The following is a 27,108-nucleotide window of genomic DNA, read 5'->3' as shown; positions in this document are numbered from 1 at the left end:
ATTAGGTAAATGTAAAGTTTTATTATCAAGTTGCATAATGGCTGGACAGGGGTAGTAATCAGTGTTCACCACGAGTGACATTTCCATTTCTCTACTGTAGGTTTTGTATAGGTTTCCTCAGGATCTTTCTACATCCATGGCTGTAAAGCAACCAACTTCCAGGACATTAACTGTCATGCATACAGATACCAGAAGGAAAAAACCCTCGTACTAGCCTTGTAAATCTCAAGTCAACTGAACAAAATAGGTTTCCCTACTATGCCATCGAAAGCAATTCTCATGAATATACAGAACAGTGGGGAAAACAAAGTTTCTTCACTATCAAAAATGACAGCTGTTCAAATGTCAAGCTGGCTGATGTGATGGGATATTTGTAGGATGTTCAGAGAATTCCTATTGATATGGATGTAATGAAAAATGACCAATGGTACATGCCTTGCCCAGGTTTGGCCCCAGATTTTTAGGGACCTAACAGAAGTAAAGGGCATAACTCCACCCTCTCCCTTCCTTGCCTGTAACTGTTTCCCATACACACACATCCCTGTGCAGACCCACAATACACCCACCCTGTCTAACTCCTTCCTTCCTGCACCCCCTTTTAGTGAAGTTCTTTGGTCCCAGTGACTTCCTTAGATGGACTGGGAGGGCAACATACAGTGCTGAAATGCAAGTTTCCAAAGGGTAGTGTGAAAGGCGAGTTAGAAATTAATTCCCTATGCTGGCATTAATCAGACAGGATCACAAACCCGGGAATATGAGATGACTCTCTCACTGTCAGATTAGGTATATGATTTACATGATGTGGAGCCTCTGAAAAAGCAGGGCTGTGTACATTCTGGCCTAAGGCAGCTGCATATTCAATTATATTTTAAATACATTTTCTTCTAATTAGGTAAAATAATTAGTCTTCGTTAAGTTCCTGATCTTGCTTCTACCAGGTCTTGTTTCTATACTGAAGCCAATGGGGCCCTCAAGGACTAATGGTATGCCAGGAATCAGGTTATAAAGTTAAGCTGGTTTCAAGTCAGAACACAGAAAACATTTTAAATTTAGAAGGATTCTGATTCTGTGGGCTCTTAAAGGTCAGACATCTGGACCAAATTTCATCAAATTAAAAACAGAATAAAATATTGTGGTCAATCAGAGTGATTTTAAAATGAAACATGAAAAGATTCAGCCCCAAATAATTCAACTTGGAAAAGTTATAAATAGTAGAAAAGACCGGTTGCGGGTGGAAATCTCTTTTCAATCTTAAATTCAGCTTTGCTAGCAAAGTGCTGTAACATCTGCACTTTAACTGAAAAAATGAAAATGCAATGTTCTTGATCCTATTGGGAGGAACCTAGGATAAGGCAAGACATGCAACCAGCTCCAACTATCCAAGTGTAAATACATCCATCTAAAGACAATCAAAGATTAGTCTTATGGTAGGCAACAATGAAATCAAAAGTTATTTGTAACCTTTAGGTCACCTCAACCCTTTTGTTACATCTTTGAACATAGGAGATCTACAATTCAATTTACGTCATAAATTCAGTGACGGACAGATTGCTTTTTCTGTTCGAGGAAACAATGTTGCATTCACCATGAATTGACATGTATGCAGCTGTGATTCTGACTCTTTCAGAAACAAAGCACAGCACTTTACTACATCAAATATGCATTTTAAAAGCTTTTTTCTACCTGTTCTGAATTTTTATTTCAGACTGCTGATTGGAAGGGATGGGGGGGAACAGCTTTTCAACATTTTAACACAATAAAAACAAAAATGGTGAATAGTTATGGAAAATACAGAAGAGTCAAATCATTCACTGAAAAGAAATTAAGGAGGCTAAGGAGGAAAAAAAGTATCAGAAAGTACTGACACATACAACGATAAATAAGCTCTTTCATTGTTTCCACCCCAGGCTTTTTAAGACGACTTGCAAAAGTGACATTGATCTCAAAATTTTATAGCCAATTTCTTTCCTCTATTCTGTTGACTTTGCTGCTGAAATTCTGTTCCACTTAATTTTAAAATATTCTTTTTATATTGAACACCCTTTAATATTGAACACCCTTACTATTACTGCACTTTCCCCAGTCTCATAAGGTTTAGCAGCGATCTGGTGAAATATAAATCAAACAGAATAAACCCACAATGAAAAAAATTATTTTATTTGTGTTTATTTATTTATTCAAGTTTATTTAGTGGTCAGAAAACTAGACTGTATACATCCATCCAAGATAAGCTATATAAACTCGGGCCAGTGAGCCATCTGGCTGCAATATGAGATGCACAATATATAAAGCTTGATAAACTTTCAAAATGTGTTATCACCACAGGTGTTCTCTCAATCCCAAGAATAATAAAATTACTCTTAAATACACCCTTCATGCATTTATATATCCTAGCTTTATCATACAGGTTACCAATACAGAAATACAAATTGTTCATTTCCATAACAAAAACATGAAACACTTAAATTTTGTTGTAAGCTATTCCAAAGAATATATATCTTAGATTCTGATGTACATTTGCACTTACAGTGAAACATTCACAAATAGGGATGTAATCAGTCATTAGATACATGGGAAAGATGTATTTCTATCTAAATCAGTGGTCACCAACTAGTCAATCATGATCGACTGGTCGACCCTGGAGACTCTCCAAGTCAATCGCAATCTCTGGTGGTGCAGCAGGGCCTGCCCCAGCCCCACACCATAACCAGAAGCAGCCAGCATGCCCCGTGGGAGGAGTAGCGGTCTCCGTGCGCTGCTCCTCTCTGCAAGCACCTCCCCCGCAGCTCCCATTGGCTGGGAACGGGGAACTGTGGCCAATGGGAGCTCCGGGGGCAGTGCGAGGGGCCACAGGGAGACTTTGGCCCCTTCCGGGAGCAGCATGGGGCTGGGGCAGGCAGGGAGCCTGCCTTAGCGCCACTGCACCACCAACTGGGAGCTGCCCAAGGTAAGTGCCGCCTGGCGGAAGCCCTCACTCCAACCCCCGTCCTGGAGCCGGCATCCCATACCCCTTCCTTCACTCCATACCTCCTGCCCCAGCCCTGACCATCTCAGAGCCAGCACCCCATACCCCCCTCCTGCACCCTAACACTCCACCCCCGCCCAGAGTCCCCTCCTGCACCCAATCTCCCTCCCAGAGTCTACTTGCCTCACCCCCTCCTGCACCACAACCCTCTGACACAGACCAGAGCCCGCAACCCCTCCCAAACCCCAACCTCCTGCCCCAGCACGGTGAAAGTGAGTGAGGGGGGGAGAGTAAGCGACAGAGGCGGGGGGATGGAGTGAGCGGGGCGGGGTCTCATGGAAGGAGCGGGGTAGATCCTGGGTTGCCCTTAAATTCAAAAAGTGATCTTGGGGGTAAAAAGGTTGGAGACCACTGATCCACATTGACAACGTCTACAACGCTGCCCCAAAAAATCCTCACCTGCCACTAAAATTCATCCATTCAGGCCTGAGTTAACATATAGGTTTTACAATATGACCTGAAAGTCATCAAAACCAGGCTCTGTTTCAGAATTGAAGGCCCTCCACGGGGAATGCCTGATCCCAGACCATGGACATGCCAATCTAGGACATCCAACTAAAGTGCCAAAGCCGATTCCAATTTATGAACTGTTGAACAGTGCTGAGCATCCTGAAGCGCCAACTGATTTTAAAGTCAAAACACATACTTAAGCATTTTAAATATGGACTATGAACTTTAAGCACCTTTAAAAAAAAAATCTTTGCTTTGGTCTTTATCCATCATCAGAAGGACTTCATTGACCAAAGAGACTAGTGAAGTCTACATAATCATGTTTAAAACCATACTGAAAAGGGTCAAGGAACTCCTAACTCCAATACCGGAGGGAAGGGTAGGGTATAAAAATTTAAGTACTTACATTTTATCATGGAGATCAAATGAACAGCTTTTATGCATCTGTCAGAATACGGATGTTAAGGACAGTGCAGCATACCTAATCCTGCCTCAGCACAGGGCAGGTTAGGGGAGAAGGGGGACTAGATGATTTCTTGAGGTCCCTTCCAACCCTACATGTCTAGGATTCTATGATTTAAAAACAGAAAAATCTCATTCATTTTTCTTTCATCTGTTTCAGGAGAAACAGGCTGATTAGTTTATAGCAGTAGACTAGACTATAGGAAATTAATAGAGCCATAGCTACATTGCCACAACCTCCCTAATAATTTTCCTCAAAAGACGACAAAATTGGAGACAAAGAAATAATTGGTGAGAGTGTCAAACGTTAAAGAAACAAAAAACAAAAACAATTGCAAGACATCAGGATCTTCAATTTCCTTCTAAGAATTCTTCATTGTGTGATGTTACCACAATAGATAGGCCATAATAAGTTGGTTTTAGTCAATAGAAAATATCACTAAGCCCTAAAGTTTATTTAACCTGTACTATAATTTTTAAAAGATGCCAGAAAAGATGACAATAATTGTTTATTTCACATTTTGGTGCTTCATCAATCCTCCAATGATTTTTGCATACCTGACAGCGCACTACATGAATATTGTTAAAATAAGGTTACCCACCAGGAGTTATTGGATACACTCTCACTTTTCTTTAGGAAAGAAAGTCTTGTGACAGTTTCACATTAACCTCAAGTGCAACACAGTAGTTACAAGCTGGAAATATAGTATAGGAGTTGATAAAATTGTGCAACTAAAAATGTAACCTGACAAGTCTTTGAATTTTTTTTAAAAAGCGTTTGTTCCTCATGTACAGAAGGGCTTTAAGCCAAAACCCAGAATCTCAACACACTGAACTCCTATGTATTCAAAATTTAGATCCATTTTTTTCCATTTGAATCTACCTCTTCAAGAAATTAACCAGCAGCAACAAAAGCCTGCTGCAATACACTGGCTGAGTCTACAAGACTTGATTTGTCATGATGCCTAGTTTCAGTTCTTAATTAGTTTAAACAGCTTTAAAATTACTGTTAAACATCACCTTCCACACTCTGTCAGCACCTATAATTCTTTGGAAGTCCTTCTCTCCCCTGAGGAGAGGGAGGCTCTACATTCTTGTAGCAGTTCTAACCATCCCATCTCACACAAATGTACATCATCATAATTTTAGCCAAAGAGGTTTCAGAGCTGGACAACACCACTATAGCTGGCTAGGGACAAAGAAACTGGGAATTAAGTGTTCTCCATCTGCATACAAAAATCCTAACTACTGCTAAGCTGCTAATTAATTTTCCAAAGTTCAGCCACATCTATCCCTATATAGCTCTCTCCTGATGAAAACTACTATGTCAACAGCTTTCTTTCTTGGTCATAAAAAGGAGTTTCCATAGTATTATGGGATTTTACAAAACCAAGATCCATGTCTGGGAAAGCAGATATAGTGGTGGCCACTAGCAAGTCAACATTTACTCAGTGTTACTATAGAGCTAGCTGAAATCTTAAAGCATTTCCCTGTGCTAATATTACAGCATTGCAGATACCTCTGTGTAGTAATTTTGGGGACATATGGACTATTTTTATGTGCCACCCAATTTATCAAGAGAAGGAGATAGAAAGGAAACATAATTTGATAGAAAAAACAAAGCTGTGTCCAGCGGTTTAGGGTCACAAGTGAGAGAAAGGCCATCTAGTTTCTATTCAGCTAATCATCACTAAAGGGGATCTCACCATAGTATCCAGGTGCATAATAAAGTTTCAGTGTATTCACACACACAAATTAGGACCAAAACGCTCCCCACACTGCGTTCTTGATATCTGTTTTCCTAGGTGGGATCAGTTTGATGATAGACTTCAAAGAGCCCAATGCCTGGCCAGCCACAGTTCAGTTTTACTACTAAGGGAAGTCCTGCGCAAAGAAGGCTTGGCACTGTATTCTAAAAGCAGCAAGACTTGGTCACAGATCTCCAGTGGTAAGTGATTCCATGACCTAGGAGCTTCCATCAAAAATGCCCAGTCCCAGGTTAACTGGAGTTTCCCCTAAGATGATCAGTCTCAGCTTCACCATCTCTGTTGATTGTAGTTGTTGTGACATGTCATGGAGAGAGAGATGGGCTGAGAGATATTCCACTTCTAGCATATTCAAGGTTTTAAAATATCATCACCAAGACCTTGAAATAATTCCAGAATTATATTAGGAGCTACTGAAGACTGCTGAGCACTGAAGCCATAAACTTGTTTATATGCCCTACTGATGAGATGAGATGTTATTTAATATATCAACTGCAGTGTGATACCCTCGGACCCCAATACTCACCACTGTCAATTAGGATATGTTTTGTACAACGGATGCCTTGTGAGGTATCATTCTAACTGTCTTGATCTGCTAGACAGTAATATCTCATTGGATTGTATGTGCTATCATCGTATGTGAAGCTATGAAGTTTGGCTATGTATGTGTTACTGAAACATGTTGTGAGGTTGAAAACACCCACAAGCAGCCTTTCAGGTACAACAGTAAAAACGCCAAACAATGTTAATGGCTTATCGAGGAAATGCACACAAGCACAAGGATTAGCCCAGGAAATGTGTACAACAGAAACCTCTCAGAGATAGCACTACAGAATGGGAACTGTTTGACCCAGGTCACAGCAAAAGAGCTTTCTAGCAAGTGGAAAAAAGACATAAAAGGGGGACAATGACATCATGATGGGACTTCACTCTCCCTACAACAACACACCTGGAAACACCTGAGGGGCAAGGACTGAACTGTGGGAAGTGATGGTCCCAGGCTAGAGGGATTTCTAGCCTGTGTATGAAAACCTGGAAAACCCAAGCTGCAGAGCCAAGGCAGCTTGTGCCTTAGGAAACTGCCAGCCTGTTTGTCACACAGGGTGAGAATTTGCTAATTCATATCCTACCTATCTAGTGTGTTGAGCTCAGTTTGCGGTTTTGTTTATTTACTAAGGTAATCTGCTTTGATCTGTTTGCCATCACTTATAATCACTTAAAATCTATCCTTTTGTATTTAATAAATTTGCTTTTGTTTTGTCTAAAATCAGTGTGTGGAAATTATAACTTGGGGCAGAAAGCTGTTGCATATCTCTCTCCACATTGAGGGAGGGGGCGAATTTTATGAGCTTACGCTGTACAATTCCTTGTGCAGTGCAAGATGGTATAATTCTGGTTTTACACTCCAGAGGGGGGAGCATGCCTTAGCAACTGGGAGATGCCTTAGCTGAGCTTTCCCATTCAGAGCTGATCTCAGCACCTGTGTGAAGCTGCAGCTGGGTGTGTCCCTATCTATGTGTATGCTGGTGAAAGAGCAAGTCTGGAGAGCTTTGCAACTTATCACAGCACCACAGTGGGAAAGGGAGCCCAGGCTGATGGGCCAGGCAGGCTCAGCGGTACTCCAGTTCCGGGTGGAACCCTGGGGGGAACCTGTCATATGCAGCTTCTAGCCTTTGCCATCAGACCCAGACAAAAATATGCTGCAGTAGGCCAACCAATAAGTGACAACTGTGTTATGACTGTGATAACATTTCAATATTCTGGCTATATGAAAGTGCAAAACAACAACAAAAATCACTCTAGTATTGCTGCTATCTAGACCATCTGGAACAGCTGATGAACCAACAGGTCCCCTAGACCAGTGGTTCTCAAAACCGGTCCGCCGCTTGTTCAGGGAAAGCCCCTGGCGGGCCGGACTGGTTTGTTTACCTGCCGTGTCCGCAGGTTCAGCCGATCACGGCTCCCACTGGCCGCGATTCGCCGCTCCAGGCCAATGGGAGCTGTGGGAAGCGGTGCGGGCCAGGGGACACGCTGGCCGCCCTTCCCGCAGCCCCCATTGGCCTGGAGCGGCGAACCGCAATCAGTGGGAGCCGCGATCGGCCGAACCTGCAGAAGCGGCAGGTAAACAAACTGGTCCGGCCCGCCAGGGGCTTTCCCTGAACAAGCGGCGAACCGGCTTTGAGGACCACTGCCCTAGACTGCAAACGTGAGTAACAAAAGGCAGGTATCAGAGAGGAAGGTATCAATTCCAACACTTCTTCTGGTTGCTTCACCCAGAACCACTTCCTTCTTAGCTGTACTGACCATTTTTTCTAATCTAACTTCCAGTGGTACAACTGGATGGACTGGGTAAACATCTTTCTTGTAGTAAGAAGGACCCTCAAAATTATTCTCTCTCTCTCACAGGTAAACTACAGTCCAGGTATGAAAATCTATGTGGTCTAAGTGAATCAGTGTCATCTGATGACTAACATTTAAAATGGCATAAGACTCTTCTGTACCCCATAGCTATGTTACATGGGCATTACCACTGGGATCCTGATTCATCACCACTTCAGACAGTTACGTTCTGCCAACCTAGATTTCCCGGTAATTTCAACTATTTCACAGCATTCTTCACTTCGTATCCTACCACTGTCACATGTTGGCAAGAAAGGAAATTTTCCTCTGGTCAAGAGGAAGGTGCAGACTAAAAGTGCTTTGGGAATCTGAAAGACTCTATATATGTAAAGTATTGTTGCAAAACTCACCAAGAGAGCACTATGTTGCCTGGAAAACAATTATTCACTTATTACAAAATTAAATATAACAAAATAACATAACCCTGATAAATAGCATTGTATATGAATTTAAACAAATGGCAAAAGCTCTATAGTTACCATAAAAAAAATCCAGTTTTTGTCAATCATATTATTACACCTTAATGGCAGCAAGCATTTTATGCATGTATCAGAAAAGCTGAGTCTTGGTAAAGGCTCTAGTAACTGCATGCAACTATTATTATTGTGGGACCATATTCCAGGGGCTCTACAGATCCCCAGTTCTGGCAGCACTACAGCACACAGATGCTAGCTCTATATCTTTTGTGGACTAGTGAGTATAAAATGAGTATCTCTTTAGGATTCTCTCCCAGGCATCCAATGTCTCCTCTTTTAAGTACCTCCTATTCTTTCAGGGATTACTATGCATTTCTTCCATTAAGCTCAGTCAAGTCTTCTATTCTGCTTTCTCCATTTAAAGGAAGGGGCTGATGTTATTGAAACATTTTGACCAAGGGTTGAAACCTTTGCTTTTAGGATGACTACTACTCATTAGCTAATGTAAATTCTCCTTTAGCCCCAGTGGCAGAATGACTGTTTTTTTTTGTATCAGAGGGTTAGTAAATACTTATATGTGCAAGTTTTTGTCATTTCAAAACAATGATTATTAAAACACATACACTCCGCACGCATGAAGCTCACCTGACTGCATACAAATCCCGAACAGCTTCATCTCCACTTTTTCCCACCGTAATGGCCTGCATCTGTAGTAATTTCCCAATAATTTTTACCAAACCATGTACATTTCTGTTGAAACACAATGAATATATAACGTTATCATCATCTAAAGGACAGTGGATTGATTGACTCTTCCATGAGAAGTATGATCTAGCTATCCAAGCACAAAACTGAGATCTCAGATCTCCTGAGTTCTACTCCCTGAGCTGACAGTTACTGCCTCGAAGGCAAGTCACTTAACCTATGAGCAAAATAGAGATATTACCTACCTATAATCGAGATCAATAACAGATAACAGATCAATCCATGTCTGTGAAGCAGTTTGAAGATGAAAACCCTTCCAAATGCACTAATTTACTATTACTAATTTACTCTAATGCAGTATTTTTATCATATTAAAACCAACACAGGTTCCTGACTGCAAGAATAAAAAAGGTAAATATGCACAGATTTTACCATGCAACTCTGATTATCAAGTGTCATGCATCTAAATCCCCCACACTGAAAATTAACTACAAAGAGAATCTCAGGACAATGGGTTTGCTCTTCTGACTTTTGACTGGAGCAGTAAGGGGGCCCTTCCATGAAATTGCTTTATCTCCTTCTTCCCACCTTACCTCATTTACTATTCATGAAAACCTACGAGCAGCAATAGGATTTCTGGAAGTTTTATAGGATTCCCTATAATCTTCAAAAGCCTCTTGAGAGGCTCTAACAGAAGCCAATGCAGTCCAGACAGAGGAAAAACAAATACACTGGCTGGGCAATCAGAAATTTTTGCTAGACCATGATTTCAATAGCCCATTGGCGGAGTTCTGCAGAGGGGCAGTCCTGAGTGTTTTGTTTACTTCTTTGTAATTAATACCTTGTAATTAATTTTTTGTTCCAGAGCTTCCAAAACCAGAACATACTAGGAACAACCTGATTCCACCTCAGGTAAATAGCATGAATTTTAAGTCCTTGGTTAAAATAAAGTAGAGGAGAAAAAGATGCCATTATTTTTAAAAATGAATAAGCAACACTTCAGGGTGCTCTAAATACACCTTAAAAGCTTCGCATTGGGTTTGACCCAACTTTATTTCAGTTATTACAAAATGAGTACATATCCACTGGCAGAAAGAGAAGGGATAGCAACTCATTACATGAATGAAAAGCCTAACAGAAAGAGAAAAGGAATAAAATGACATTAAGACATGGGGAGAAATTCCTTTAAACAACAAATGGGGTGGGCAGGAAAAGAAAACCAACAGCCACACATTTTATGATGGTCTTTCTCCTTTTTTCACTGGGAGCAGTATATCTAAGCAAGTCACTTAATCTGTATCTCAATTTCCCAGTCTGTGAAATACAAACCAGTAGAAGCACCTAATCATCAGGCAGATTTAGCTCATTTGATTCTGATCACATTTATACAGTGCTCATGCATAGCTCTCAAAGGTGCCTTGAAGAAGGCAAGTAAACACTACTATTCTTATTTTACAGATGTGGAAACTGAGGTACAGTAACATGAAGTGACTTGTACCAGGAACATTATGCTCTACACTTGCTACTGTAAATTGGCTCTTAATGGACCTTTGCACATCAGTTTCATTGACACCCACAGGACTTGCGTACACAAGAAAATTGAACATATATAGCTATCTATTTAACTAAATCGGTACATCTTTCTCATGTTGGCAAGACCTCAAAACATAATCAGCCTCCACTGATGGGATAATACAACTTATCTTACAGGGAATTTATGGGCTTGATTAATATATACAAAGGCTTTGAGATTCATCAATAAAAGGAGTTATATTAAGGACAAACTATCATCATCTCTACAGTGCAATAATCCTAAATCCATGTCATTCCGAAGAAGAAATCAGAAACATGCAAAATCACTTGATTGCTACATCTTTATTATTTTCATCAACACGGACAACCATTTCAAAATGAATGCTCAGCATAAGTTTATACAACAATTGGTGGGAGTCACTGGCATGAGGTTCTAAAATTTCAGACTCTCCAGAGTGGATTCCTTACCCAAGAATTTACACTGATCTCCAAGATGCAAAGTACAGGGAGTAGTCCATCTCTTCCCACAGATGTGTCTTCTGCACTCCTGCAAAAGGTACTATTAAACGTTGCGCAGTTCATTATTGATAGACTGCTGTTGCTAGGTTTGGTATTTTGGTTTGGTTTTGTTTTTTTTTTTAAAGTAAATGGTCCAGTTCTAAGATGTTTGTAATCATTAAAATTACAGGCTGTCATGACTCCTCAGCATCAAAACATTGAAAACCTTACTGTAGGAGAGGTTACAGCTTTATTCACAATCCTGTTGCCAGGCAACAGAAAGAGATGACTGCAGTAGGCTTCTGGAAGTTGGTATACTAGCTGGCAGATATGGGGTGGAGGGAGGGTCAATTTTTGGAACGTTTGGCCTTAGGGAAAATTCAGCATGGTTAACTTACTAACGCATAAAGAACAGGAGTACTTGTGGCACCTCAGAGACTAACTAATTTATTAGAGCATAAGCTTTTGTGGGCTACAGCCCACTTCATCAGCTGCATAGAATGGAACATATAGTAAGTGTGTGTATATATATATATATATACACACACACACACACACAGAACGAGGAAGTTGCCATACAAATTGTAAGAGGCTAATTAATTAAGATGAGCTATTATCAGCAGGAGAAAAAAAAACTTTTGTAGTGATAATCAAGATGGCCCATTTAGACAGTTGACAATAAGGTGTGACAATACTTAACATGGGGAAATAGATTCAATATGTGTAATGACCCAGCCACTCCCAGTCTCTATTCAAACCCAAGTTAATAGTATCTAGTTTGCATATTAATTCAAGCTCAGCAGTTTCTCATTGGAAGCTTTTGAAGCTGTTTTTGAAGCTTTTCTATTGCAAAATTGCCACCCTTAAATCTTTTACTGAGTGGCCAGAGAGGTTGAAGTGTTCTCCTACAGGTTTCTGAATGTTAGGATTCCTGATATCAGATTTGTGTCCATTTATTCTTTTGCGTAGAGACTGTCCGGTTTGGCCAATGTACATGGCAGAAGGGCATTGCTGGCACATGATGGCATATATCACATTGGTAGATGTGCAGGTGAACGAGCCTCTGGTGTCTAATGCATGCCATTCAATCAAAGAAGAGTAACTATGAAGTGATTGAGCAAAACAAAACAGCAAGCCTCACTCTTCATAACAAAATATCAACAATATCCAGTCCTAGCACCCACCTGGAATTGGGGGAGGGACGTGTGTTAGGATGTGTATGTAACTGATGAACTAAGCCAAAAGATCTCCTCACTAAATTATGCAAGGAGGAAGGTTCTGTTCTCACTGTCTGCATTAATCCTAATGTGAGAAAAATCATTTAAAAGACTTTTCCTCTGCAAACAAGTGTTTATTTACAATAATTTCCAAAATATGTAACAATAATGGCAAAGATTCATAGACTTTAAGGCCAGAAGGGACCATTATGATCATCTAGTCTGACCTCCTGCACTATACAAGCCATCGAATTTCATCCATTATTGGGGCAGATCCTCAGATGGTGTAAATTAATGCAACTCCACTGAAGTTAATGGAGCTATGACAATTTGCACCAGTTAAGGAGCTGCGCCATTGTCTTTATGCTGAGAAACAGGGCATGGAAGCCTGCGATAACAAATATTCCTTGTAAGAGTGATATTCTTAGGAAAGTTAAAGATACTTCAAAACAGTCCATGAAGTAAATATTATCTTTTTCTAAATAGTACTATGTAATATCAAAGGGTCTAATTCCTAATGATTGTTCTGTGAAGCATTAATCAGTCTCTCTCAAGAGTGTTTTCTAAAGAAAAAACTGCCCGTTTTAGATTTCTATGTAAAAAGTGCTGTTAAAAAACCCCATGAGATGAAATTCCATAGGAGTATTCTGTAAGGGAGGTAGTCTTAAAGGATCAGAGGAAATCAGCAGAGCTTTAAAACTGACTGACGAGGAAACTTATGGGGAAGCGAGGATGATAATTTGAATGTGAAATGATTAGGTGTCACATGCAAAATATTAAATCATGTGAGCTCTGGAGTGCCATCCCAGAATACAGGTTGTCCTTCATGGCATATGAAATAGGTAGCACAGCAGAAAGATGAGCAGGTATGCTAAACTCCCCGCCAAGGTCATTGTAGAACAGGGGTTCTCGAACTGGGGGTCATTACCCCTCAGGGGATCACGAGGTTATTATGTGGGGGATCGCGAGTTGTCAGCTTATGCCCCCAAATCACGCTTTGTCTCCAACATTTATAATAGTGTTAAACATTAAAAAAAAAAAAATTATAAGGGGGGTCGCACTGAGAGGTTTTCTGTGTGAAAGGGGTCACCAATGCAAAAGTTTGACAACCACTGTTGTAGAAGATGCAGAGAGTTGCTGAGGGCAGAACGTAGTCTTCTCCACTGTCACAACACACACCTGCTTTAAACAGAAGTGGAAGGAGCCCAGCAGTTTTAATGACCTTTCTGCTGTGCTGCCACTGACTGTCAACTTCGTATTTACATGCCTTTAAAGACACAGTGCACTCAAGCCCCACAACAAATCTGAATAAAAAACTGGCAGGGAACAGGATGAAGGAACGGCTTGCCATGGTCCTGGGAGGGTCAAAAAGAGATTAATGTTAAAATGAACCAGGATGAAAAGGCTAGGTTCAGTCATTACTCCCTGTGGCTGAAAACATTTTAAACCCATATACCCCTTGTGGTTCGGCAAAACATATACTGTTTTGCAAATCATAGTGGATGTGGTTTGAATTCTTGGAGTCAGAGGGAAAATGTAAAAATATACTAGATTTTTATATATTATATGGGTTTCATGGGTAAACTGCCAACATAGCCAGTGGTTAACATATCAATCATCTGAGATACAAGTCACAGGCATGGATCTGTTTCACAGGCAGGGTGAACAGAGTGGTGTGAAAACGATAGCACAGTTAAAGTCGTTTGAAATACCCTAACTCAACTTTCTCACACATTTGTTTTTAACGTTAACCTTGACTTTGAATGTCCTGGTTTACACACATTTTCTAAAGTACAAAATTTGATTACAATTATATTCTCCTTAAATTATTACTACTGTAGCAAACTCACAGCCATATAGGAATTTCACAGTTGTCACTAGCCTGCTAACCACAACTAATGAAAACTTCATAGCAGCAGCAGGGATAGGACTGAGATCCTCATGCTCCAAAAGCACACCTACGGCTTATTAGCTATGACACATAGCTGAACTGTTCTGCTTCTATCCTGTAGAGGGCAACATGTGCACACACTAGCCAGTTTCCTGCAATACAGATTTACAATACTTTTGTCCGGGAATTCCAATCAAAATATTGTAAACCTGGTCTAAAGCAGGCATCCTCGTAGCAAGTTTTCAGAGTAATCTGATTTTGAATTATCTGCTGGGAATGACTGAAATGTAATTTTTAAAAACAAAACTGCATTTTTTTTAAATCAGCTGAATTACTCAAAAATGGTTCAGCTGAGTTTACACGAACTTAAAATCACCTTTGGCTGAAGTTAAGCACAAGAAATTTCATCCTAGACCTAATTTAGTGAAAGTTAGAAGGGGTTGGTTACAAATATGTTTTGAATGGCATAGTTCCTGCAACCTTGACTATGGGGTCACTACCATGACCCCATAATACAGCACAGGTGTAGCATCAATTAGCAGCTCTGAGCAAGAAAATATACTAGTGTTTTCTATGCAGAAAGGTTTAGTGCTAAAAACCAAACACTTGCCATAAGTCAGCAGACAGAATAGTATCTCACTGAGTTTGGCAATGCGACTTTAGTCTCCTTCGTAAGAAGACTAACAAAATACATCTTCAAACATTATTACACTCATGTACTTGACTACATTCACATGTTTTTATGTGTAGGCTTTTTATGATGCTCAGCAGTATAATATCTATGCACTACACAACACATTTATCCCCGAACACCCTTGAGAGATGTTAAGTGTTATTATTCCCATTTTACAGAGGAAGTAACACAATGAGGTTAATTGATTTGCCCTTAGTTGCACAGTGAATCTGCAGCAGCACTGGGACCAGAAACCAGCTCTCCTGCATCCCCATCAATATTTTCAGACAAGATCCTAAACATTCCAGTGGGACTATTCACATACACAAAATTACTCTCATACATGAAATAAATGGGACTACCCACATGGGTCAAATTACATATGAGCGTTATTGTTTGCAGAACTGCTGCATTAGACATCTCTAAGAAAAAACCTGTCAGATATCCCTTTCCTTGTTTTCTACCCTACCTTGACCTCATCCTGGTTTGTAGTTCCCACATCAAGAAATCACGTCTTTGCAATTGTTTTTCCTACTTTTAATTAATCTGTTTATTAAAATGCTACAAGACATGCGGATTCTCTATATTTGAAATTCAGTTGAATAAAAGCTGAAATGGGAGGGGAAAGTACGTGTGCTATGTTTAATTAGATGGTGATTAAAAAAACATCAGTCTTTTTACATCAATAAGCAAGGCTCCAAACCTGCAGAGTCTTACTATGGGCTCAACTTTATGCACTGAAGTCCCAATAAATCCGTGCAACTACTTCAAGTGCATAAAGTACTCACAAACAAAAGGCCCCAAATACTGTAAATGAATGTTACCTGGCAGAGGGAATCAGGTTGAGAGCTGTATTGAGAACATAACTGAACTCTGCATAATCCTGTGCAACAAGGGCCACCAGGCCTTCGCAGCAGGCCATCCGCACAACCACATTCTCACTGCAGCACTTCTCCCAGAGCAAGTTCAAAGCAGGAGTCTGAAATAAAAAGCATGGGGAACAAGCATTTAGGATGCTGACAGAAGTTAAATACTGTTCACTCTAAGTATTCTATTAGACAAAACCCTGCCTGAAATCCTTTTCCCAGAGCTGCAGCTTAAAGTAGAGAGTAGGTGAAACTAAGATCAGGTTCTCTGCTTTCTTTGGGCATTTCTGTATTTAGTAAACACAAAGGCAAGACAAAACCAACCAAACCTCTGTTATCCAATGAAGCTGCCAAAGCAGGTCATTTATAAAAATCTCTTACTTTCTGTTAAAAAACACACAAAAACGTCAAACTTCAAAGCAACATTGCCATGTTAATGTCTTAAACATTTTCCTTACCTACGTTATTACTACTACCTTAGATTACTAAATCTGAAAGTTTTGACAGTCTGAGATACTTTTTGCTACCAATGCAGTTTGTTTTCCCATGAGAAATTTCAAATTAATAATCTCTGTTCAAAATTTATTGTTGGAAGCAATATTTTCCCATGAAAAGTTTCAGTTCGGTTCCCAGGCGGGGGCCATGGACAGGTTCCATTATGGATAAGGAGGGAGTGGGGGGAAATGATGGAAAAAGTTTGGGGACCACTGCTTTAAGAATTGCTGCATTTCCAAATGCCTGAATTTGCTATAGACAGGCAATAATCCCTCTGTAGAACTGAAGTGACTTAAAATTCTTTCAACCTTAAGCAAAATGTGTTCTTAACCTGGAGTTGTGAATACAGGGAAGCTTGATCCAAAATCCACTGACTTCATTGTGTTATGAATCAGGCCCTTTGTTATTTTCATGCTACACATCTGTTAATTGGTTGATTTACTATTTGATTTGTGAGCAGAGATACAAGGATAACACATGTTTTTAAACTCTAACAAATCAACACTCTGAAACCTTTACAATGAGAACACGGAATATGTAACTAGAACTATCCTTATAGTTAGAAAGTTTTCCTAATACTTAACCCTTGCTGCAAATTAAATCCACTGCTTCTCGTCCTATCTTCAGCAGACCTGGAGAACAACTAATCACCATCCTCTGTAATAGCCCTTAACATATTTGAAGACTTACCAGGTCCTCCCTCAGTCTTCATTTCTCAGGATTAAACATACCCAGTTTTTTCAACCTTTCCTCATAGGTCAGGTTTTCTAAACCTTTTGTTACTTCTGCTGCTCTCCTCTGGACTCTCTCAAATTTGTCCATATCTTTCATAAAAGGAGGCCTCACCAGTGCCAAGCAGAGCAGGACAATTACCTCCCATATCTTGCATATGACACCTTGGCTAATAAACCCAGAATTATATTAGCCATTTTCACAACAGCATCAGATTGCTGACTCATATTTAATTTCTGATCCAGATCCTTTTCACCAGTATTACTGCCTAAACAACTATCCCCCGTTTTGTAGTTGGGCATTTGATTTTTCGTTCCTGCGTGTCCTTTATTGCATTTCATCTCGTTGATTTCAGACCAATTCTCCATTTTGAATTCTAATCCTGTCCTCCAAAGTGCTTGTAACTCCTCCCATCTTGGTGTAATCCATAAATTATATATACACATTCCTAAGAAGTGCCAAGCACACAGTACTCACGCTGGGGCACTGTTTACACTGGCGCTTTACAGTGCTGCAACTTGCTGCGCTCAGGGGGGTGTTTTTTCACACCCCGAGCAAGAAAGTTGCAGCACTGTTAATTGCCAGTGTAGACAAACTCTGAAACATTTTAGTCATTCAAGAACTTCAAAACAAAAAACAAAAAAACGAGACTTAGTATGCCTGATATCTTAAAGGAAAACACATAAAACCCCACCTTTTTAAATTATATCTTTCAGGTCTTTATCTATCCAAAAACAAACAAAGCCACAAAACCATTCCTTCCTTCTCCCCTTTTACAGGTCACCTTTAGAGAAAAGGAAATGCCAACCCTGAGCCCTCTCCTATGGTGCTCTGTGACACACATCATGACTGGCATTTTCTACGCCACTCAACTAACAAAGGTTGGACAAACTGAAAAGTAAATTATGGCCTTGAGTCACGTTGTCTCATAAGGAAATATGAACCCTAATTTTCTAATACAAAAGGACACATTTAGCTACAGAGATTTGAAATTAAATATGTCCTGCAATTTTAACTCTGAGATCTAACTTGCAAGATTTTAACATACAAACAGTTCATTAGCATCAATGAAATTCTCGTCTGCAGTGACACAAATTTTAGAATACAAAACTGTCATCAGCCTGAGTCTAGCAGCCAATTAAACATTATCACTCTATTGTCAGTTACTATTAGCCACTGGGTCTCAAAATGGAAAAAAAAGTTACCCTTCAGATCACAGAGATTTACTATCTCCAGCTGTATGCTCTGAAGCATAACACAGTATTTGCAACTTTATTAAACATGAACCAGAGAATATGGGAGACCACAGAAAAAGCTTAGAATCTGATGTAGGAGAGAAGCTGAAAACAAATACAGACCTGGTTAGTAGACTGACTGATCTTGTCGACTAAAACATTTTCTTTGAGCACTGCAGCAATAAGATGTCCCACCGCCTACAAAAGACAGAAGTAATTAAAATATGCAACGAAAGAAGCACTCTGCACTATTGTTTAGAAAGGAGACCAAGATCAAAGCTGCAGCTGCACTGCTAGGACAGCCGAAGAACTTGTTAATGCAACATCTGGATAAAAAGAGATGCCAAACAACAATTTGTTAGAGAAGTTGAAATATATCATAGAACCACCAAACTCCAGCGATATCACCTTGTACTATTATCCTATCAGAAACTAACCTCAGTAGAGTTCTGCATAGACATGAGGGTCCGTCCACATGGAACAACTTGCATGTTTAAGACGTAAACCCTAACCAGGCCTAAGCAGAAGTTGTTGATACTTTAGAACATCAGCTCTAACAACAGACACGTATACAGCTCTGTTTGTCCACAGATCTCGAAGTGTTTTACAGACACACCATTATACACCCCCACCCAGACAGGTGAGGAAACTGAGGCAAGGGGCTATTAAGTGACTTGCTCAAAGTCACACAGCAAATTAGTGGCAGAGCTGGGAACAGGGCCATAGCCTCCTGACTTCCAGCCCTAAATGAGGCCCACTGCTTCTAAAAGTCACACTGCACAGAGTAGTTAAAGCCAAGTATGCTTAGATACCTTTAACCCTTGTATTCAACTTAAGTTGTATCTTTTGTAGAGATGGGCTCATGAAACAAATTCATATCTGAATTTCAAAAACCTCCGAAGTTCAGGGATTATTCAGATCTGGCATTTTGTTTATATCCATTACAATAATAAGGTTCATTAGTAAAATTTAGAAAGAGGGCTGAGATTTTAATTTAATGGAAGATGTGTCGAAGTCCCCTAGACTGCTTGAAATTCTCAATTCCAGCTCAGATTTTAAACAACTGCACATGTACAGGTGTTTGGAGCCACAGTTTTGGCTCATATCTAATTCTTTGCTCTTTCTTGTTTCATTTGTGTTGCTGTCTCGAAACAGAAAGCCTTTGTGAGAGATCCTTTCACAATAAAAATATAAAGATGCTTAGGAGTATTACTGTATCCAAAAGAACAGCCGAATTTATTTATCACTGGCTAGGGCAGATCATTCGTGTCTGAGAGGAAAAACTGGGATGCCAACTAAAAGAAAAAATAGCACGTCTATTTCATTAGTGTGTAAAGAAATGATGAAGGAACAGGAATGCAGATTGTTTTAAACATTTCCAAGCTCCCTCTTCCTTCTTTTATAGTTTAATTACATCTTCCTTCAGACACTAGTTGATAGCATGCCATGATTTTATAAATGTAAACCAGCAATAATACTTCTAGTTAACAGTTCACATTTCCAGAAAACACAACCGCAAATTATAACCAGTTCACTCTATCCAACATTACAAGGAGGAGGTTATTAATTCACTGTTTTAAGTATTTTAACATGTTTTAACAAAAAAAGAAAAAAATAGATGGGTTATTATCTGTGTGTCTAGTTATTATGTAAACCAAGAGAGAGAATGGCAAAAAGTCAGATATCTAAGATTTTCTATGGAGAGCCCCACACTAGTTAACTGCTTAGATCTGCATGACACTGTCCTGATGGACTTCAGTGAGCCTTCTGTTCATCTCTTTCCTGATTATAAGCAGCTGTTCTTCAGATATACATTCACCACCCCATCCTTACAGACACTCTGGTTAGGGTGGGAAAGCTTCATCAATAGAGGGCTTTGCAGTGTACAATAAAGGTGGTAATACTCTGGGATCAACCTAGCCTCCTCTGGGACATCATTTCACAGGCAAACCGCCTTGACCAAGAACATTGCCCTCACATCTTTATCCTGAGCTTTGTAAGCCACATTGTCCCAGAGTGCAGATTTCGGGGGGGGGGGGGGGGCAAAGTGGGAGCTAGTGGAGTAATCAAAGCACAAACACAAAACTAGTGACCTTAAAAGATAACCACCCACGGCAATGGATAGCAGGAGAGAATGCCAAATCTCACTGTTTCAAAGGAGTACATGCTACAAAGAACTAGCCAGGATACTGTCCTTTTCCTGAAGGAATCTGATACTGGTTTATCAAGTGGTTCAAAGCGTCAGGGTCCTGTTTGACTTCTCATTCGGTCTCAGTGATCTGGTTTCATCAGTGATGAAAAATACTTTCCTTCTACCTCCAGCTTTTTTGGAAACTCCACCCATTCCCACAACACAAGGATCTAGCCACACTGCTCTACATACATCTTCGACAGACAGGATTTACTAGTAAATCAGTGTAGCTGGGGCTAAATGTGGAAGCAATGCAAAGGCTCCAAGTTATACAGACTGCATTCACAGTGACCTGTCCTGTTGAGGAAGAAGGTTGCCACAAAAATTATGAGTTTTGCATGGCATTTCAATTTTTAAGGCAGAGCAGCAGGAAGAAGAGAAAAGCAAAGGGAAAGGTGGAAGCTGGTTATAGGTTTAATGGTCTGTGCAGCTAAATACAGTATGGATATATTCTTTTTTTTTTTTAATGACTGAAAAATAATCATAGGTTTAGAGACGACATATTTTTATCCATATTCTATTATTCTTCTCTGACCCATTAAAAATAATGGGCATAGGGATACATTTTTATTTGCGTGATGAGATTCCAACTCTATCGCTGTGAGTTGGTTTATGGCTGTGACATCATAAGAGAGGCTTAGCCAGCCAATCAGAATGTAACTTTCAACAGTCAGCACCCTCAGCCATTCTCTGATGGGTGCAGCTGCTCTTTACTGGCTGCTCCATCTTGCCAGGTGTGTGTAGCAAGGATCTGTTTTTAGTAGGTGGTAGCTTAAATATTCCCAAGGACTTCCAGAGCTACAAGGCATCCACAAGGGTCAAACTCTGTCAAGGCAGTCGGGTGGTTAATGCCATCCAGCCTCATTTAGAGTTTGCAGACTTGGAGAGTTCCTGTCATATTCAGTTGATCTATTCTGCAAAGTAAGATGAGAGCTCTTTGCAGCGGTGGGTGAATGGGTTTGATGTTTGGATTGTGCAGTCAGGCTGATTAGCCAATGTTTATTATATGAGAAAGCTCTGCTGGCTTTGATTTTACAGCTATAATGGCAGAGGGGGGAAATGTTCTTTTTGTCTCTTTACTGCAGGGGTGCAGAAGGCTTTGTGGAAAGGTATGTGTATAAAATGAAAAGTTCTGAATGTGACAATTCACCAGGTTAGTATTAAAAAGTTAATTACCTGTGACTGAATAAGCGTGTTAGGAAATTCTAGCCGCTTCTTGATATCGTCTGACATTTCTGGTTCTTTCACATGATATTAATTTAGGTTCTGCAACACAGATTAAAAATATGCTGTTTAGGACTAGGAAAGAAGGCATATTACACACGAGGAATAAACAGTACTAAAGATGTATTACATTGCACTTAGACAGCAAGATCTAAGGATCACTTAGGATTACAAGCATCGACCATAAGTAGGTTTATTTGTAGGGCCCTACAAATTCATGACCGTGAAAAATGCATCAGAGCCCGCGAAAACTGGTCTCCCCTGTGAAATCTGCTGGGGAGGGGCAGGGCTAGGGCGCCCCAGCCACGGCTCCTACCATGCACCAGACTCCAGCTGCTAGTCCTGGCATGGCTGGGGAGGGATGTGATTTCCTCTTCCCCTGCAGGGGCCACTCATGGGGCTAATTCAAACCAACCTCTGGGAACCTCCCACAGCTGCAGGCAGCTCCACAACCCCGCCACGTTTCCTGCCCCATCATTCCCCAGCCACGGGAGGAGGGGTCATAAGAACGGCCTACTAGGTCAGACCAAAGGTCCATCTAGCCCAGTATCCTGTCTTCCAACAGTGGCCAATGCCAGGTGCCCCAGAGGGAATGAACAGGTAATCACAAAGTGATCCATCCCCTGTCACTCATTCCTAGCTTCTGGCAAACAGAAGCTAGGGATACCACCGCTGTGGGGGGGCACTGTTATCAGCTCCTCCACTGCAAAGCGCAGCCCCAGCTGGCACCGCTCCACAGCTGCCCAAGGCTTGCAGTTGGGGGGGGGGACAATGCCGCCCCCTGGCTCCCAAACTGCTGCCCATGTTAAAAAGAGGGGGGCATGGCTCCCAGTCTCCCCAGTTCTGGCACTGGTGGCCCCCTACTTCTACAAAGGTTCCGGCACCCTTGCCATTGCCCCCCATGAGGCCAGTCCCACCTTCCCAAAAAGTAATGACCCCCCCATACCATGAAACCCTCATATCTGCACTGCCTTCTGCTCTCCGGTTGCCCAACTCTGAAGACAGTACTTCCATCAGCAGCAGTGCAGAAATAAGAGTGGTAATACCACAACCCTTCTACAATAGCCTTGCAACACCACCACACCGCTCAATCCTCTTTTAGGCTGGGACCCCCATAGTTATAACACTGTGAAATTTCACATGTAAATATCTCAAACCATGAGATTGAGGATTTTTAAAAGCCTATGACCGTGAAATTGACCAAAATGGACCATGAACTTGGTCGGATTCTATTCATTTGACACGAGGTAAGAAGCAGCACAAGGTTAAGTAACTATCCCAAGGTCACATGAATGGATAGAGTGAGTAACTGAGGCAAGATGTCCCAGGTCTCTATCCCCTGGATGAACTACAATGTAGTTACCTGCAGACTAATCCTTGATGTGTCATCATCACAAGCATCTGCATGTTGCAAAGCCCCAAAGGTCCTGATCCTGAGAAGTGCTGAGCACTTACCACTCTTGCAATGAGAAGTGTAGCTGCTCAGCAACTCTCAGAATCAGGCCATGTCTGTGAAGTGAATTTCTGTCGAAGATACTTATATGGCTCCCACTACTGTAGTATCTGTACCTCACAATTTTTAATGTATTCTTCTTCACAATACCCCATGTGAAGGGTGGAGATCTAGTATCCTACACTGCCAAAAAATGTATTCTTTTTCCAAAATGTGAGTATAAAACCCATTGGTGATCTTAGGACCCCAAGCAGGGAAAGTAACTGAAAGGAGGGGCACACTAGAAAAATCAACAGAAGAATGCAGCACTATAATCACTGCCGAGCTGCAGATACAGAAATAACAAAATGAGGCTTTGTCTACACTGCCCCGTACAGTCACTGCATACTTTGAAGGTAACAGTTACACCAAACTTGTGAAAAATCACCCCCCTGAGCGCAGCAAGTTTGAATGCTTTAAAGCACTAGTGTGGACTGACTCTGAGTGCTGGGAGCCGCGCTTCCAGCGCTTGGAGCTATTCCCCTCGTGGAGGTGGATTACCAGGAGCACTGGGAGACCTCTCTCCCAGTGCTCACACGTGACCACACTCACACTTCAAAGTGCTGCCATGGGAGCACTTTGAAGTTTCTAGTGTAGACGTAGCTTCTGTCGTCTCTTTTCCAGACTAAACAAATGCAATTTTTTCAATCTTCCCTCATAGGTCATGTTTTCTAGACCTTTAATCATTTTTGTTGCTCTTCTCTGGACTTTCTCCAATTTGTCCACATATTTCCTGAAATGTGGAGCCCAGAACTGGACACAATACTCCAGTTGAGGGCTAATCAGCACAGACTAAAGCGGAAGAATTACTTCTCATGTCTTGCTTACAACAGTCCTGCTAATACATCCCAAAGATGTTCGCTTTTTTTTTTTTTTTTGCGCAACAGTGTGACACTGTTGACTCATATTTAGCTTGTGGTCCACTATGACACCCAGATCCCTTTCCGCAGTACTCCTTCCTAGCCAGTTATTTTCCATTTTGTATGTGTGGAACTGATTGTTCCTTCCTAAGTGGAGTACTTTGCATTTGTCCTTATTGAATTTCATCCTATTTACTTCAGACCAGTTCTCCAGTTTGTCCAGATCATTTTGAATTTTAATCCTATCCTCCAAAGCACTTGCAACCCCTCCCAGCTTGGTATCGTCCGCAAACTTTGTAAGTGTATTCTCCATACCATTATCTGAATCACTGATGAAGATATTGAACAGAACCGGACCCAGAACTGACCCCTACAGGACCCCACTCTTATGCCCTTCCAATATGACTGTGAACCACTGATAACTACTCTCTGGGGAATGGTTTTCCAAACAATTTTGCACCCACCTTTTAGTAGCTCCATCTAGGTTGCATTTCCCTAGTTTGTTTATGAGAAGGTCATGCGAGACAATATCAAAAACTTTACTAAAGTCAAGATGTAGTGCCCCAACAGTACAACATAAGGTCAAACGTTTCTTTAAATAACAAGTTTGGCTGCAGGATCATCAATCCATGCACTGTTGATTTCAAAAAGGGACATCTCAGAATGAACCAAATTGAATAGTTACTTATGGCTATTTGAACATTTGTTTTCTGAATCCTCCAACTATAGGCTATTTATTCACAGCATCCTTTTACATTTAAAAAGAAAAAACAATTCAAATAATTTCTCACCTAAGACAGACACATTTAGATTTTGTTTTAAAAATGTATAAAATATTCTTAAGAAATTGTTTATATCTTAAAAAATAATTTTGATTTGTTTTTCGAATGGACCAAGCCAGGTTGAGCTCCCAAACACAATAGCAACATTGTGCCAGTGCACAAGAACCAGAACTTGAAAATAATTAGAATCTGACTTGCCTTGGCTCACCATTCAAAATGAAGTGTGAACAGTATAAATATCAAGCAATAAGTTTGGATCCAGTTTAATAATATGTCCTTTGTAACACAGGAACAGATTAAAAAAAAAAATCTAGTGTGCACTGAAATTTTAAAAAATAATTCTACATGTGCAAAAGCACTCATACAAAAAAATATATATATGCACATGTTTCAGATCTGTGCTTCACGACACATGGATGGCCCATTCCTGCCTCTACTGAAATCTATGAGAATTTCTCTACTGATTTTGACTGGAGCAGAATCAGGCCCTGGCGCCTGTTATGTCTTACGGTACAACTCACAATAGAAGGAGAATCACATCCACCAATCACAGGATAATTGTTACAACCTCAATTAACGCAAACCCCGTTAGCTAAATCAGGGTCATGTCTCCCAGTATTTGAGAGTTACATTTCTACAAACTTACTCACAAGAGTAATTCATTAACTTCAATGGAACTATTGTGAGAGTAAGGACTATTTAGATCAGCGTTTCCAGTATTAAATCCCTATTGTATAAAAATACATTTTATTTTATTGCACAAAGCAGATATTCATTCATACGGCAGATCAACAGAGGAACTAGTCTTGCAGACAGATTCATTTCTGACTACAACTTGTCAGTGAGCTACTTTTTATTATTCACGTTAAAAAGAAGTAACAATACAGGATCATTAAAAGTGTTGAATCTTCTACACACAACTGGAATCAGATGTCCCAGTTTATAGATAAACCAGAAGTCTATTATTTGACGTAAGCAACTATTGCCTTTTCTACAATAACCCTCCAACGTAGTATGTCTTCCACTGTAGTAAGTATTTTGTGAATCTATCAGTGACATTAAATGTACAACGTATGAACTAGGCAAGTATTTATACATTTTAGGTCAAATTGCTCATCCATCATCTTCAATGGGAGTCATGAGAACAAGGGCAGCAATATTTCCCCCTCATGCACTCTGCATTAACTTTTACAGCAGTAAAGGTGAAATGTAAGCATGCACTTAAGTGCTTTTCAGAATCAGGGAATTAGACCTGAATATAAACTCACTGAGACCCAGATTCCTTATTCATGTGTGTCTGTAAACAGTGCTTTGCACATTCTGGGCACTATCAGAATACAAATAGCGATGCAAGGGGATAATTGAACGCCACACTAGAATGAAGTAGAAAGCAACATTCTTTCCAGTTACGGACAGATACTTCCATTAATTCAGTTTTGAAGTTTGTTCTAGCAAGCCACTAGATCAGTGGTGAATAACCTCTCAGTGGCCGCGGTTTGCCATTCCTGGACAATGGGAGCTGCGGGAAGCAGCGCGGGCCGCAGGGACATACTGGCCGCCACTTCCCGCAGCTCCCATTGACTGGGAATGGTGAACCACGGCCACTGGGAGCTGCGAGCGGCCGTGCCAATGTAAACAAACAGGGTAATCTGCTGGCGGGCCGCAAGACAGTTTGTTTACATTGGCATGGCCGCCCACAGCTCCCAATGGCCGTGGTTCGCCTTTCCCAGTCAATGGGAGCTGCGGGAAGTGGCGGCCAGCATGTCCCTGCGGCCGGCGCTGCTTCCCGCAGCTCCCATTGTCCAGGAATGGCAAACCGCGGCCACTGAGAGCTGTGGGCGGCTGTGCTAATGTAAACAAACTGTCTCGCGGCCTGCCAGCAGATTACCCTGATGGCTCATGTGTGCCCCAGGAGCCACAGTTTGCCCACCACTGAACTAGATCAAAGAAACTTTGCTGCAGCTGCACCCAGATTACAGTACAATACTACCTTAAATTTCAATGATACCTTGCGTTGCACAAATACAGCAATCAACTCCCTACAACTGAAAGGCAGCCTCCTCTGAGACAGAAAGCAGGATCAGTGTAATACCACGTAGTAAAACTACTCATCGTGCAGATGAATTGGAACAATCTCATATCTGATAGAAACTACATTTTGGTCTCCTAAATATGCGTTTATCTTCTCCACCTGG

At 40.8% G+C, this 27,108-nt stretch overlaps 1 protein-coding gene across 3 annotated transcripts in view; it reads right to left on the bottom strand.

Annotated features, from left to right (window-relative positions):
* Positions 1-27,108, bottom strand: part of FOCAD (focadhesin) — a 200,530-nt gene that overhangs the window by 165,940 nt on the left and 7,482 nt on the right. For 2 of the 3 annotated variants that reach the window (XM_048849366.2, XM_048849367.2), the window contains exons 2-5: positions 21,732-21,821; positions 18,488-18,562; positions 15,861-16,015; positions 9,165-9,269 (exon numbers count right to left, since the gene is read on the bottom strand). In XM_048849366.2, the coding sequence (XP_048705323.2) occupies positions 9,165-9,269; positions 15,861-16,015; positions 18,488-18,562; positions 21,732-21,788 (392 nt within the window). In that variant the 5' untranslated portion in view covers positions 21,789-21,821. Of the gene's footprint in view, positions 1-9,164; positions 9,270-11,225; positions 11,292-15,860; positions 16,016-18,487; positions 18,563-21,731; positions 21,822-27,108 lie in introns of those variants that run through there. The other variant, XM_048849368.2, reaches the window with a different exon arrangement.

Source organism: Caretta caretta, chromosome 5 (assembly GCF_965140235.1).
Source record: "Caretta caretta isolate rCarCar2 chromosome 5, rCarCar1.hap1, whole genome shotgun sequence".
In the NCBI taxonomy this organism is placed as follows: domain Eukaryota; kingdom Metazoa; phylum Chordata; order Testudines; family Cheloniidae; genus Caretta; species Caretta caretta.
The sequence above is the reverse complement of the archived record's forward strand: the minus strand, read 5'-3'. Positions and strand labels throughout refer to the sequence as shown.